The sequence below is a fragment of the Mesoplodon densirostris genome, chromosome 2 (genome assembly GCF_025265405.1).
Source record: "Mesoplodon densirostris isolate mMesDen1 chromosome 2, mMesDen1 primary haplotype, whole genome shotgun sequence".
NCBI classification, from domain to species: Eukaryota; Metazoa; Chordata; class Mammalia; order Artiodactyla; family Ziphiidae; genus Mesoplodon; species Mesoplodon densirostris.
In genome coordinates, this window is record NC_082662.1 from 166,856,855 (window position 1) to 166,872,990 (window position 16,136).

Consider the following 16,136-nt stretch of genomic DNA (forward strand, 5'->3'; position numbering starts at 1 on the left):
TTGTAATCTCTGACTTTACCTCACTTTTCCTTCCTATTCAGACACAACACCCAAGGGGCCTTCCTTTTTATAAACCCTGAGGGACACAGGTCCACTCAAACATTTGGAAATCAGGCATACATTCCAACCCAGTATACAGATAGATAGATAGGTAGACAGAGGTATCAATATCAGTATCAATATAGATAAGAAGCTGCATTTAAGAGATGCTGAACTTATTTTTTTGGAGAGTCTGAAGCAAGAGAAGGGCCTTGAAGCCTCTGATAACAAACTCACTCATTTTGCAAGTGCGCAGTCAGAAGGATGGATCATTCATCACATTAGAGCAGTAAAGCACCCCGTGAGGTATGACCCGCGGAGAGCAGACAAGCATTCCTACCGACACAGTGGTGTCAGTCCCCTCTGGCTGGAAGCTCCAGGAGACCGAGGTCAACGTGCCGGTTGTGTTAGTAGACTTGAACTTGCATGTCAGCTTCCCTTGTGTCCCATTTGCCACGAAGATTTCTTTTGGAGTATACACCTCCAGGGCCGATACACCAGCGGTCACTGGAGAGAAAGGAACAGGAAAGCGTAAGAGTAGGATTTAGCATGAATACCACTGTGCATATTTATCAGAGGACAAAGAAAAGATACAAGATGTATACAGTAATCCATCACCACTGTGTACTATACATTTCTGGCAGAATATTATATAGCCAGGTACTTCCTACAAGCTAAACTGCTGAGAGTCTGGGATTTTTGTTTTCTAATAAGAAGACATTTTTACTGGTTCAGTTATACCTCATATTTATGTTTTCTTTTGAATTAATAGACTATTTGTCAGAGCAGTTTGAGGTTTGCAGAAAGTAGGGAGTTCCCATATATTCCCTCTCGCTTCCCCCAAGCCCCAGTTTCCCCTATTATTAACATCTTACATTAGTGTGGCACTAACGTTGAGAATATTCTATATTTGGAATCATTCAGTAAATGTAGCCTTTTCAGATTGGCTTCTCTCACTTAGGAATATTAATTGAAGCTTCCTCCATGTCATTTTGTGGCATGAAAGCCCATTTCATTTTATTGCTGAATAATGGCCTTTGTACGGATGTACTACAGTTTATCCATTCATCTACTGAAGGACATCTCATCATACTTCTCTGATGGTCTGTTTTTAATGATGTGGAGGCCATATTTTTACTTCTTTAAATAGTTCTCATATTCACCTGCTACATTTCAATTCATATCAAGTTGATCTTTTCTCATCTTCCATATATAAAGCAATTAAAACTATTTTAGGTAAGATATCACTTTATTTTAAAGCCATGTTTATTATTTAACTAACCCTTTTCCTATAAGGTATTTAAGGCAAAAAAAAAAAAAAGCATAACATATCTTGCTTTCATTAGTGAAACCTTACCTACCTCTGGATTTCAGTGTGCTAGATACATGTGTACTCAAGAAATAACTGACCACACTGGGTCACATATTCATTTACTCACTGAGTTTTTTCAGTTAGCCTAAGCCCAGGACGTAGTAATTAAAATGTCTATCACTTGGCATATAAAAATAGCTCTTTTTCCGAGATCTATAATCAGAGGCAACTGCAGGAATTATTAAGGATTCCTGCTAAAATAAAATAATCTTTACGCAAAAAGAGACCCTTTCATGGACTAAAGAAGGTTAGAAAGAAACTTATTTGGCCTAAAAGTGGAAACAATTAGAGCTAATATAGAAGAGATTAAAAACACCCATTTTCAAAATAAGGTTTTTTTAAAGAAATAGTCGGGAGAGAATCCCTATCCGCAGTGTTCCAATTATTCTTAGAATGTAACAGACAAGCAGAATAAGGGAGGGTATTGTCACCCAGGACTGGCGGTCATATTCAGAATATTTTCTTCCTGAGGTCTTAACCATGACTCCAGGCTAAGGAGAACAAGAGTACTCCCCCATTCCTCCCAACCATCTTCCAAATGTTTATCCTCACGACACAATGGGCACTTTTGGCCATTCTTCTAAATAAACTGATAGCCACACTGCATCAAGCAGATTTTTTTCTGCTAAAGAGGGTGGATTATTATTATAGGGAACAATGGATTATTATTAGTGGTCCAAACCTCAAAACAAGCCCTTCTTTTAAACAAGAAGCAAACAAAAGACAGTTCCTTGCTATTGTGGGTAGGCAGAAAAGCAGCCCCAGGGCACTTGAGTTCAAAATGAAGGACAAAGCATAAAACTGGACAATCTGACCAGTTTATTCCAGGAAGCAGCACTGGTTTGTAACCCTTATTTACTCTGTGTGATTTTGACTAGTTTTCTCCACTGGGATGAGCACTGCATGGAAAGCCAGTCTTTAAAGTCAACAAATAAAGTTTCTCAGGGATTTTCTCAAACCAGATCCCTGCCCCAAGGCCTGGCTGCAAGCACTGTTACCCTGAGATGTTATTTAATGATGCAACTAGGCCAAGTGCCCAAGTTTACAGACATGGAATTTTGACCAAAAAGACCAACCAAATGCTTAAATGGGCTTTTAGACAATCTATTTAAGACAGACAATTTAATTATACCAAAGCTGGTTAGTAAACAAGTGGCTTTTAAAAACAACAACATACCATCACTCTTTGGCTAATTTGGACATGCAGCTCTTAGAGCCAGGAAAATGAATTCCAACTCCAGCCAATCAGCCAGTTGCAGAAAAATAACTCCATACATAGCTAGTTAACTTCCTCTTATCCCTGGCTTTTTCTCCCACTCTTGTCATAATTCTTGGAGCTTCCGTTAGTCATAGGAAGAACCTTCCAAAACCCTGATCTCTCTGTTTATCTTATCTTCTCCAATGATCTTAGCCTCAGGCCTATCCCAGCTGCTAATTCCCATAATCATACCCTAGCCCGGGGCTTCTCAACCGTGGTGCTCTTGACAGTCCGCCAGATTAGTCTTTGCTGTGGGGCTTGCCTGTGTGTTATAGGATGTTTAGCAGCATCCCTGACCTCTACTAGGTGTCCGTAGCAGCTTTTCTCATTCCAGCTGTGACAACCAAAAGTGTCCTTAGACAATTGCAAATGTCCCCTCCTCAGGGGCAAATTGCTCCTGGTCGAGAACCGCTGCCCGAGACCCTGTCATTAATACCTGTTCCCCCTCCACAATCTTAATTTTCAGGCTCTCTACCCTCTGACTGACCACTTCTGACTTTCCACAACATTTCCTCCAATACCCTGATTTTATCAATCCTTCAGCCACATTAGAACCCGGAATCCCTCAGTCCTCCAACCCTTTTACTGTCTCATCCCCAGCATGTCTCCACTTGTCCCGCTCGGATTTAGATCCACGGTGCAGCACAAGACTCATCCCCTGGCTGCACCGTCAGCTCCCTGCCTCTCTCTCCCGTCAGCGCATTCGCCCGGCCAGACCTCAACTCTCTATCCATTCTGCATCTCTACCAGGGTGGCTGACCATAGCTGGAGAAAAGCACACAATCCCACTGACTAGTTTCATCTTAAATTCATAACCGCTAACTTCAAAGAGGACTCTTTTTTTTTTTTTTTTTTTTGCGGTACGCAGGCCTCTCACTGTTGCGGCCTCTCCCGTTGCGGAGCACAGGCTCCGGACGCGCAGGCTCAGCGGCCATGGCTCACGGGCCCAGCGGCTCCGCGGCATGTGGGATCTTCCCGGACCAGGGCACGAACCCGTGTCCCCTGCATCGGCAGGCAGACTCTCAACCACTGCACCACCAGGGAAGCCCCAAAGAGGGCTCTTAACGGTGCCCAGCAATCCTCCCACATTTCCCGACTCCATCTAGGCCCCACTCTCCTAAATGACTATTTTACACTTTCCTCTCTAACCTCAACTGTGGACTCCACCTCCCCCTGCTTCCCTCGCTCAGCTGATGACTGTGCTTCCTGTTTCCCTAAGAAAACAGAAGCAATTACAAGAGAACTTCTCTGTGTCCCCAACCACATCCTACCCTCACCTTCTGCATCTGTGCCCTGTCTTCCTATGTGGGAAGTGTCTGCACTACTCTCCACTGTGCACTGGATCTCATCTGCTCTCATGCACCCAGGGACACTGATCCAGCAAGTCTCCCTTTTTCTCCTGAATATTTCATTCTCTACTGAGTTACTGCCATCAGTCATAGAATGATATACATTTATATCCCAACTTTAGGGGGAAAAAATCTTGACCCTGCATTGCCCCACAGATAAGATCCCTTTGCCCTCCTCTAACTTGTACATCTTGAAAGAACTGTCTGCAGTCACTGTGCACAGTCTCCCTCCTCCCACTATCTCCTGAAGAAACCCAGTTCAGGCTTTCATCCCCAGTACTCCACTAAAACTGTTCTTGTTAAGGAATCCAACGACCTCCATGTGGCTAAACCAACAGTTAATTCTCAAATCTCATCTTATTGATCTGCCTGCATTTGATACAATTGACCACTCCCTCCTTTTTCTCCAGTTTGGCCTCTGAAACATCACCCCCTTTTGATTCTCTCCTCATCTCATTACCTGCTCCTTTTCTAGTCCCCCTGACCTCTACATGCTAGACAGTCCCAGATCATCCCTCTGACCTCTTATCCAGTCATTCTCTTGGTGACCTCATCTATATATCTATCTATTTTGGCTGTACCATGAGGCATGAAGGATCTTAGTTCCCCAACCAGGGATGGAACCTGTACCCCCTGCAGTGAGAAACCAGAGTCCTAACCACTGGACCGCCAGGGAAGTTGGTAACCTCATCTAGTTTCAGGGCTTTAAATACTCCTAAATGCCAATGACCCCTGTACACACACACACGTGTGCATACGTATTCAAACGTTTATCCAGCAATGTCACTTGGATCTAACTGGCATCTTAAATTTAACAATGTCAAGACTGATCCCCTGATTCCCACCTCCAAACCTGCCCTTCCACGGGCTTCTCCATTTCAGTAAAGGACAACTCCAGACTTCCAGTGGCTGAGGTCAAAGCTCTGGACAACTCTCTTTCTCACAACTTACCTCTAAGCCGTCACAAAACATGTGTCTCTGCAAAAAACATATACAGAAGTTGATCTCTCCATGCTCTTTCAGTGCTACCATCTTGGTTCAGGCCATCATCATCTTTCACTCAGGTGATTTCCGTGACTTCCTAAGCTGGTTCTCTCTTCCACCTCATCCACTTAACTGCAGCCAATCCGCGGAGAGGCCAGAGAGATCTTGGTAAAATGCAAGTCAGATCTTATCACTCCTCTGCTCAAAACCCTCCAAGTTCCCCACATCAGCCAGGATCAGGTCTGGGTCCTCACAGTGACCCACAGAGCCTGATGTAAGCTAGCCCCTGGCCACCTCTCAGACTTCATCTCCTACGCTTCCTCCCTAAACATGCTGAGCAGCCACCCTGTCACCCTGTTGCTCCTCTGCCTGTGATGAGAGCCCCCAGGACAGAGAGTGCTATGGACAAGGAGACAGGACGTCATGATGACATGAGAGCTGAGAGAAGGGCATTCAACCAAGAGGACTGCTGGGAGTCAGGTGCTTTGCACAGCTGATCTCAGGCAGAAGTTTCAGCAGAGACCTGTGCTTAAAACTGCATGCGGTTACCACGCACATCATAGAAGCCCTAAGTGCTTACAGCAGTTTCTGATCAACTGCGATGAGCATGAACGCCAGCAAAGTTTCTCCTATGTGGGGACAGAGAAGGAAAGCATAGACCTCCCCCTCAGACTACCATGCCATGCAGCCCAAGCCAGGGATGAATTCACTGGTTTCTTAAACAATTGGGAATGGTTTGCTTTGTCAGCCTTTTCTTTTTTTTTTTTTTAAGAGACTAGGGGTATTATGGAAGTACATAGTAAAATTATTGTGAAATTCAGATGGCTTGTCTTCAGAGTCATAAAAGAGAGTTTTAAGGGGCTGTTAAAATGGCTAAAGAACGCAAATATAAAGAGCACTGAGATGCAGAGAAACTATTGTTCTAATCCATGTCATCCCATGTCACTGCAGACTGGACTCCCAGTCTGAATAAGATATTACATAGTTTTTTTTTTTTAAGCCTCAGATTTACAATTATGGTATAGTGGCAAAAACCACTGTGAAAAGTATTAAAACTTCAGTTTAAAAACTCATTGATCGGGTTTCCCTGGTGGCGCAGTGGTTGAGAGTCCACCTGCCGATGCAGGGGACACGGGTTCGTGCCCCGGTCCGGGAGGATCCCACATGCCGCGGAGCGGCTGGGTCCGTGAGCCATAGCCACTGAGCCTGCGCGTCCGGAGCCTGTGCTCCGCAACGGGAGAGGCCACAACAGTGAGAGGCCCGCGTACCGCGGAAAAAAAAAAAAAAAAAAAAAAAACAACTCATTGATAGGGAGGAAAATGTCTCCTGTTGAATCTTGGAAAAACCAACTGCCTCAGGAATAAAAACACAGAAATGAAATGAAATGAAATGAAATAAAAAGATTAAATGATATACACATGTTTTTACAACCGGCCAACTTTGGATTCTGAGTTACATATTAACTTACAGATAAACTTCAGAATGGTAACAGGAGCTGAGCTTACTTTCTTCCTGGGGAAGGAATCTTGCTAAGTTACACTACAGTTCAAAGGGCAAGAAAACATATAAACAAAAGCAACTCTTTTTCTGATGTGCTCTGGGAAACAAATTTCTAACATGCACCACTTTTGTTGCCCAAAAGTATCATTTAGCAGTGGAGTGATAATGACCCTCAAAGTAGGAGATCAATTCAAATGAAAAAGCCTGCAAAATCATTTGACAAGTAATCAAAAAGTCTGTGCAATCAACTCACTAAGGGTCATTTCTACAGTAGTCAAATATGATACCCCAAACTTGATATTCTTCCATTTTGGATGGAAACCTGAACAGTTTAGGGGAAAAAGGGGGGGTAGGGTGCAAATACAGAAAACAAACATCCATCACAAGCACAAAAAAAGCAAATTCAAGAATTGTTTGCCCAAAGGGCTATTTCCTGACATGATCTATTTCAATATTCTGAATTATTGAAGTAATACAATGTCAATCATGCCTTTCAATGTCAATCATGTCTCATGTTAGTACATGTCAGGGTGACCTTTACGCCAGTAAATTGAAACTCTGATACCACAAAATCATTTAAAATATACTGGAGTGGCATTATTACGAATGAACAAACACTTCATGGCCTAGTTTAAAATAACAGTGTTTCATTGTTATTGTTAAAGCAATTCCTTGCCGTGTTACTGCTGGGTCCATGTGTAATACACCCTGGTTTGTAAAAACCTTACCCTTTTAACAAACCCTGTTAAGGTTTTCCTTGAAATTGAAAGGCTTTTGTTTTGACTTTCTTTTTTAAGTACTTTGATGTTACCAGTATATTCTCCTCTTTAAAAGAGTACAGTCAAGCAATTTATTCAAACAGCTTTCCAGGCTATTTCTTGTTTGCTGTTGGTACAGAGTGATAATCTGATATTGTAATATCTCCTAGCGCAAGCGTAAATATGACCTTTTAAAACATAGTAAAAGAGAGGGACAAAAGAGAACACAACACAAAATTCAGACTAGTGGTTCTGATTGGAACGGGGCTTATGGAGCAGGATATGTGCAGCACACACTGTTGGTCATGTTTAATTTCCTAGGCTAGGTAGTGAGGGCATGGGAGCTTGTTTTTTAATGTGTACTCTGCAAAATGTATCAACATGTGTGCGCACACACTCACCCACTCTCTTTCTTTTGTATATATTTTATTTTTCATAATAAAAACTGATTTTTTTTTTCTTTTTTTTGCGGTACGCAGGCCTCTCACCGTCGCGGCCTCTCCTGTTGCGGAGCACAGGCTCCGGACGCACAAGCCCAGCAGCCATGGCTCACGGGCCCAGCCGCTCCGCGGCACGTGGGATCCTCCTGGACCGGGGCACGAACCCGCGTCCCCTGCATTGGCAGGCGGACTCCCAACCACTGCACCACCAGGGAAGCCCAAAACTGATTTTTTAAAAAGAGAGAAAGGAAGACATCAGTAGGTGTTAAGAGATTTACTTCTTTAATTCCCGAATGCTCCAGTGAAAGCATCCAGCACATGATTCCCTCCCAGCACAGCTGTGACTCCTATAAACAGGTTTTTTCGGTGGAAAAAACGCCGGTGTCTAGTCAGAGGCCTCACGCCCCCCCAGCACCAGGCCACTCTGCAGCTGAAGGGGGCTGCTTTCTGCCACGCATCAGGGCTCTTCTGGACCTACTTCAGTTGGGTGGCACAAAGTAAGGGGAGGCTAAAAGAAATATACTCTATTCAACGAGCCATAAATATTAATAAATTAAGCTTTTCATTTGTCAGGAACACGCTTTGTCTGAAGTCAGGCTTCAGGCCACAGTCTAAAAATGACTTCCTCCCAGTGTCTGCCCCACATCCCTCACCCTGTGCCCCTTTACATCCTGCCTTTCCCGTCAAGGTACCCTTCACACTCTACGGGAGGAACTTGCTGCCCGGAACCAGGGGAGGGCCAGTGGCTGTGTCCAGCTTGTTCATCAAACCAACCTCTTTACCTCGCAAATGCCTGCCCCTGTCAGTGTGCTCGACAAACATTTGTCTGAAAGTTGGAAAAAAATGAATGAATGAAAGAAGGACAGAAGAATAAAAGAGACCAACCACAACTCATTTACGCTCAGCCAGAAAAAATTATACTTGCTTCACAACCAACGGCTTCAGCATAATGCCCAACACAAAAGGAATTTCAGAGATTACTCAGGATCAAGTTTGAATGCTGACATCATCTTAGAGGAAGTTTAGATAGGTTTCCTCCAAGAGTCACCTTCCTTCCTGTTTTTTTTTTTTTTTTTTTTTTTTTTTTTTGCGGTACGCGGGCCTCTCACTGTTGTGGCCTCTCCCGTTGCGGAGCACAGGCTCCGGATGCGCAGGCTCAGCGGCCATGGCTCATGGGCCCAGCCGCTCCGCGGCATGTGGGATCTTCCTGGACCGGGGCACGAACCCGTGACCCCTGCATCGGCAGGCGGACTCTCAACCACTGCGCCACCAGGGAAGCCCCACCTTCCTATTTTGATAAGAAAATCCCAAAGGCAACTCATCTTTTGAAATGTTCAATTAAAAAAAAAAAGTTATGTACTTTTACTAACACACAGGATTACCAGATTCCTCTCAGAGCTGATTCCTTCTACTCAGGATCAATGGCCAGCTGGCCACATCTTTATCCTTAACCTTTTTGTACCAGCAAAGATCTTTCTGTTTCTCAAATGAGAGATATTCAAAAGGTCCTGAATCAGGCTAGTCATTGAACTGATCACTTGACTCCCTAAAGCCCTGGTATTTCTTGTTTACCCTCCTCTATGTATGTACTGTTCATCTTTCTTTTCTGCTACGGCTTTCCTTCTTTCAATCAACCATTATCCATTCAAACCATGCTGGGACTCGGCTTCTGCCCTTAATGGACTGACAGTCTCGTGGAGACAAATGAACAAACAACTACAGTGCAGTGCCTGGCCCCTGGGATGCACCCGGGCTGGTGCAGAGACAGGGCACAGTTTCCACTAAAGACCAAAGTCTCCAATCAAGCAGTCAACACAAACGCCACAGTTGTAGTCAACCTGAATCGTATCATCTGTGTCCAAGTGTTTGTCCAAAACTGTCCAAACATTTCTCAGTTCTTAGCAAGGAGATGAAAAGAAGACACTTTTGGGAAGAAATCAGATCATTTTACTTCTGACAGATGAGAGTGGACTAAAATGTTCAGCATAAAGAACATGTTGAAAGCTCTGGGGGCGTACCCATGGATAACAGAATAACACTCTCATGTGCCTTATGCTTCCCAGGGGCTGAAATGGCACATCAAAATTTCTACTCAAGCAAAAGACCACGGTACTGTTAATCTGTATTTCCGAGCTCTCAAATTAATTTTATCAGAAAGTCTACAGTATGTTAGAAGATATTTGAACAAAAATGTAATCCAAACCAGAAGAGGCTAATACAAAATATTACAGGAACATCAAAACAAAAGATGGTAAAGTAGGTGCCTATGTTCGATGGCAAGAAGGGTACTTGTCTCCAAAACAGGACAAAAGGTAAAGAAGCAATGGACAAACCATCACTTATTAAATGCTTACCATGGGTTACACATTATTAAACTATGGCACAATTATTATTTTTCAGCGTCACTGTTGGGTATTACCTATTGGACGGAAGCTCAGAGAGGTTAAGGAACTTGCCCAAGTGACTTATTCAGCAGCTGTGGAGCCAGATGTTGAATCTAGGACCCTCAGACTCCAAAGCCTAGCTCTTTTCACTATGCTGATGACCAACCTTTAACAGAGTCCTTTATTCAAAGAAAATCTTATGGGGAACCCAATATATAATGGAGATAGAGGTAGTTTTCATATACAAGTCAGAGAAGAAGTACTCAAAACTTACAATAATAAAGTCCCAGAAGTAGAATACAGCACAATGGTTCTCGACCTCGGTTATAGTTTGGAATCACCTAGAGAGCTTTGAAAATTAGTGATGGCTACTGAAACTACTCTGTATGATACTGTGTACTGATGGGTATATGTCATTATACATTTGTCCAAACCCACAAAATGTACAATACCAAGAGTATACAACACCAAGAATGTAAACAATGGACTTCGGGTGATTATGAGGTGTCAATGTAGATTTACCCACTGTAATAAATGTACCACTCTGGTAGGGGATGTTGGTAATGAGGGAGGCTATGCATGTGTGGGGAGCAGAAGGAATATGGGTGTATGGCTATATGACCTCTCAATCTTTCTGTGAAAAATAAAGTTTATCTAAAAAAAGTACTGGACTTCCCTGGTGGCACAGTGGTTAAGAATCCACCTGCTAATGCAGGGGACACAGGTTCGAGCCCTGGTCCAGGAAGATCCCACATGCCGCGGAGCTACTAAGCCTATGCGCCACAACTACTGAGCCTGTGTTTTAGAGCCCATGGGCCGCAACTACTGAGCCCGTGCGCCACAACTACTGAAACCCAGGTGCCTAGAGCCCATGCTCCACAACAAGAGAAACCACCTCAATGAGAAGCCTGCGCACCACAACGAAGGGCCAGTGTGGCCAAAAAAAACCTAAAACTAAAAAAAAAAAAAAAAATATTGGGCTTCCCTGGTGGGGCAGTGGTTAAGAATCCGTCTGCCAATGCAGGGCACACGGGTTCGAGCCCTGGTGCAGGAAGATCCCATATGCCGCAGAGCAACAAAGCCTGTGTGCCACAACTACTGAGCCCGCATGCCATAACTACTGAAGCCCGTGTGCCTAGAGCGTGCTCCACAACAAGAGAAGCCACCGCAACGAAGAGTAGCCCCCGCTCACTGCAACTAGGGAAAGCCCATGCGCAGCAACAAAGACCCAACACAGCCAAAAATAAAAACCAATAAATAAATATATTAAAAGAAGATACTGATGCCTAGAAAATACTGATGCCTAGGTCCTGCCCCTATTCCTAGGGATTCTGATTTAATTAGTATGGGGTGTGGCCTAGGCATCAGGACTTTTAAAAGGCCCTCAGGTGATTCTACACTTGTAACCACTATCCAGCACACCAATGAGATGCTGAACTCTACTTACGATACTATAATAAACAGGACCACGCCTGACGCAGATGAGCCAAGCCTTGCCTGGCATGTGATTGGATGTAGATATAGGTACGTTGACTTGTAAAATATAAGTTAGCGCACACGTGTGGACCTGAAGTTTTCAAAAGACTGGGGTGATGGTCTACTACCCTCTTAATCAAACATACACTTACAAGTTTAAATGTATACATAGAAATTACAAAAACGTGCTTTATTCTGAAGAATGCATTGGCTGCCAGAGTTAACATGGTGGTGTTTTCCGAAGTCCCCAAATCATGAATATAACTCATGTCTGGCACATTGTTCCTTATTATTATTTTAACGGTTAAAAATATACTTTAGAGGACTTCCCTGGTGGCTCAGTGGTTAAGAATCCGTCTGCCAATGCAGGGGACACGGGTTCAGAGCCCTGGTCTGGGAAGATCCCACATGCCGTGGAGCAACTAAGCCCGTGCACCACAACTACTGAGCCTGCACTCTAGAGCCCATGTGCCACAACTACTGAAGCCTGCGCTCCTAGAGCCCGTGCTCCGCAACAAGAGAAGCCTGCGCACCGCAACGAAGAGCAGCCCCCGCACATCTCAACTAGAGAAAGCCCGCATGCAGCAACGAAAACCCAACACAGCCATAAATAAATAAATAAAAATAAATTTATTTAAAAATATATATATACTTTAGAAACAAACAAAATGTACATCAAACATTTGGAAATTCTAAAGCACTGTTCCTGAAATCCCCTAGAAGTCTATTGAAGAGAGCTTGAAAACCACTTCTCCACTTGGTTTTGGGGAAGTTCAGGTTTACTGTAAGTGTGTAAAACCAGTTTGCTGCCATAGCAACCTGAAATTGGACAAACAGACTAACCACATTTTAACCACACAGGGGGAAGTGAAGTAAATGAGGGAGGAAATACTACAAGCTTTTTAGGTCCATAGGTACTGTCAGAGCTGATCTTCTACCTGGTAATTCTTTGGACAGGCTCTTAATTAAATGCAAATTTCTAATTTCTTATTTAAAACCCAGTTTAAAAGCTCCCTTATTGCTTCCAAGCTTTTCAAAGTAACATCCCCCCTTTCCTGCTTTACATTTGGCGAGGGCTACTGCTGGTGAGCTGGTATCAGCTTGCCCTGGCTTCCTTCAACATGCCACGCAGTTGGCATACCTCTGGGCACAGTTTGGAATGAGGCCACCTCTGAAATCCTACAGAATCTCGACTCCACCTAAACAGGACTTCAGGAAAACCCTCCCTGATCTGACCACCTCTTGCACCCCACTACTCAATGTTTCTCGTAAGCCTCTCCAGTAGGCTGCAGTCTACTGAAGCTACACCTTCAAGTGAGAAGCCAAAGCTTTTTGGTATTGAGCCCTGCAATTGTCTTGAACTCCACTATCACTCGAGACTCTGGGGGACGGAACCTCATCTTATTTGGCCTGTGCGCGCTGAACACATAAAACATTCCTGGTGACCACAAAGTTCTCAAGGAGCGTTTAAGGAGTAAACAGACCAAAAACAGCTGTATTTTTAGGATTCCTATAACGTGAAGCTTTGGTTAATGAAATGTATAAGCACCTTAAAAAAAAAAATAAAGAAACCAAGTTGCCCTTAAATGGAAGTAATCCTACTCAGTCAAACTCTCTCTGGCTCTTAGAAAACTCTGGCAAAAGAGTCCAGATTAATCAGCACCAACTTATCAATGCCCGAAAGAGTTCAAAGTGTAAATGCTCACCTCTGGACAGAAGTAAAATATGAGACAAGAATGGAAATGTGTGCCCCCTTTCCTGTTGAGGTGCAGGCTTTGTTAGAATAAAACAAAAAAAGACAATAATATCAATTAAATAACTCTTTTTTTTTTTTTTTTTTGGCCACGCTGCACGGCATGTGGGATCTTAGTTCCCCAACCAGGGATTGAACCTGCGCCCCCTGCATTGGAAGCGTGGAGTCTTAACCACTGGACCGCCAGGGAAGTCCAAATTATTCATTTATTGAATAGCAAATAAGTGCTACATTCTATGGGGGATGCAGTCTCCTTAGATACTATGCATGAACATACACACACACACACACACACACACACACGCAAGAATGTATACAGCAAACACTGAGTGCCTACTGTGTGCAGGGTCTGGGCACAAGGGAGGACACGGGAGAACAGCCTTCCAAACGAGGCTTACAGGCTACCCAGTCTGTATTTTATTTCTTGTTTACACCACCTTATTGTCCCTAAAAAAGTTCCTACTAAAGCATCTCTGTGAAGTAGCAAATAGACTACATGTAGTTAATTAATGTTGAAGTTTGAAAAATGAAGAGGTCAGGGAGTGTTTTAGGGGAAATACACTTGAATTTTATCTGGAATGCTGAGAAGAATCAAGATAGGAAGAGCATTTTGCAGAGACAAAAACATGAGATGCTGTTTCCAAATGGATTGTGTAGATTACTTTGGCTGGAGTAGAAGAAAGCTTTAAAGTTGAAAAGGTAGGCTGAGAGGCTGGAACTTGATCCTGTGGGGAAATGGGCACCACGGAATGTTTTTAAGCTGGGCAATAAGGTCAAAGTGGGCTTCTTGGCAGAGATGTGAGGAAACACAGAAAAAGGAGGGAAAGGAGAGGCATTTAGAAGATTTATTTCCTCCAACAATTTTTGTTTGGTTCATTCTGCCCCTAATACTGGACAAAGGAGAAAAACTTCCGGGAATAACTCATCCCTAAATCTTTCAAAAGCAATAATACTACTAAGAAACCAAATTATTTTTACATTTATAAACCTACAAATTGACTTTAGATATGTGAGGGATCTTTTTAAAAACTAACTACTGCATATATCTAATTTCTTTTAAATAATTAGTAATAAGGAATTCTACATGATCATATTTGTCATATGGTTGCCACAAGTTCCTTGAAGTTATTTTTTTACCACCACAACCATTTTGATGAAAATCTTGCTAAAATGTATTATTTTTCTTCTGTCTTCATAAAACAATAATACAGCGAGTGAAGATTTGCAGAGAAACAGTATTTATGTAGTTTTGAAGCATTCCTCCACAAGATAGTTATTAATTACAAAGGGAAAAGATAGCTCCTTTACAGTGGAGAGATATGGCAGACACCATCTTAACTGAGGATCAAAGTTAATGTCACTAATAATGCAACCCATCGGTAACGAACATCTCCTTATATGATGTACTGAGAAGAACAGAACATTACTTCCGCAGTACTCCTGCCAAATGTGCATAACCTGAATCATGAGACAAACCTGATGGAGGGACATTCTACTACATTAACTGGTTTGTACTCTTCAAGAATGCTAATTTAAATTAAGGGAGGGCTTCCCTGGTGGCGCAGTGGTTGAGAGTCCGCCTGCCGATTCAGGGGACACGGGTTCGTGCCCGGGTCCGGGAAGATCCCACATGCCGCGGAGTGGCTGGGCCCGTGAGCCATGGCCGCCGAGCCTGCGCGTCCCGAGCCTGTGCTCCGCAACGGGAGAGGCCACAACAGTGAGACGCCCGCATAACTGCAAAGAAAAAAAAAAATAAGGGAAAAAAGACTCAGGAAGTGCTGCAGACTAAAGGTGACTAAAGAGACATGACAACTGGACGAAACACACCATTCTGGATTTTCTTCTGCTAGGGTGGACATTACTGGGGCAACTGGCAACACCCGAATAAAGTCAGATAATTACACTGTGGTTATATAAGATGATGTCCTTAGTCTTTCTTTCTTTCTTTTGGCCGCAAGGCATAGCTTGTGGGATCTTAGTTCCCCGACCAGGAATTGAACCCTGGCCCACAGCAGTGAAAGTGCCGAGTCCTAACCACTGGACCACCAGGGAGTTCCCTTGTCCTTAGTCTTTAAGAAATACACATTAAAGTATTTAAGGATAAAGACAGGTGTGTGCGCACGCACACACGCACGCACACACACACACACACAGTATTTAAGGAGAAAGGACCAGCATTTCTGCTGCTTTCACATAGTTGAGAGATACACACGTGAGGATTAAGAAAATGTAATAAAATGTTAACATTTGAGAAATCTGGTTGAAGGGTAGATGGTATTCTTTGCATTCTTTTGCCACTTTTCTGTAAGTCTAAAATTATATCAAAATAAAAATGGAAAAGAAATAATATACTATTTTGTTGAATTTTTGGCTAACTCTTTGGTAACTCAGGACTTGTGTGGACATCAAGAACATAATATAATTTAGTGATACCCTCTGGGGCCACTCAGATATGTAGGGCTATTTGGCCCTACCCTACCTAGCTGTCTTCAGGTAATCAGTTGTCAGCATTGCTGATGGCAGTTTGCCTTCAGCATCCTCTATTCCACCTCCTAATTAATTGCTCTAATCTATTATGGGCTTGGAAACTCATCTAGTTCATGTTTATTTTACAGATGAAAAGACTCTAATCCAGAAAGGGTAAGTAACTTATTGAAGGTATCCATTATCATCAAGAACAGAAAAAGGATTTGAACAATTCCAAAGTTCTTTTTGTGACATCATGCTAATTTGATCAGTGTATAAATAAGAGGAAACAGTCTCTTAATAAAAAACTGTGTTACACTGAGATCAGACTTGTGGCTGCCAAAGGGGAGGTGGGAG

At 43.1% G+C, this 16,136-nt stretch overlaps 1 protein-coding gene across 1 annotated transcript in view; it reads right to left on the minus strand.

Moving 5' to 3' along the window:
- MPZL1 (myelin protein zero like 1) overlaps window positions 1–16,136 on the minus strand; it is a 62,165-nt gene that overhangs the window by 20,007 nt on the left and 26,022 nt on the right. The window contains exon 2 of the mRNA XM_060091309.1: window positions 380–546. Coding sequence (XP_059947292.1) covers window positions 380–546 — 167 coding nt within the window. The remainder of the gene's footprint in view (window positions 1–379; window positions 547–16,136) is intronic.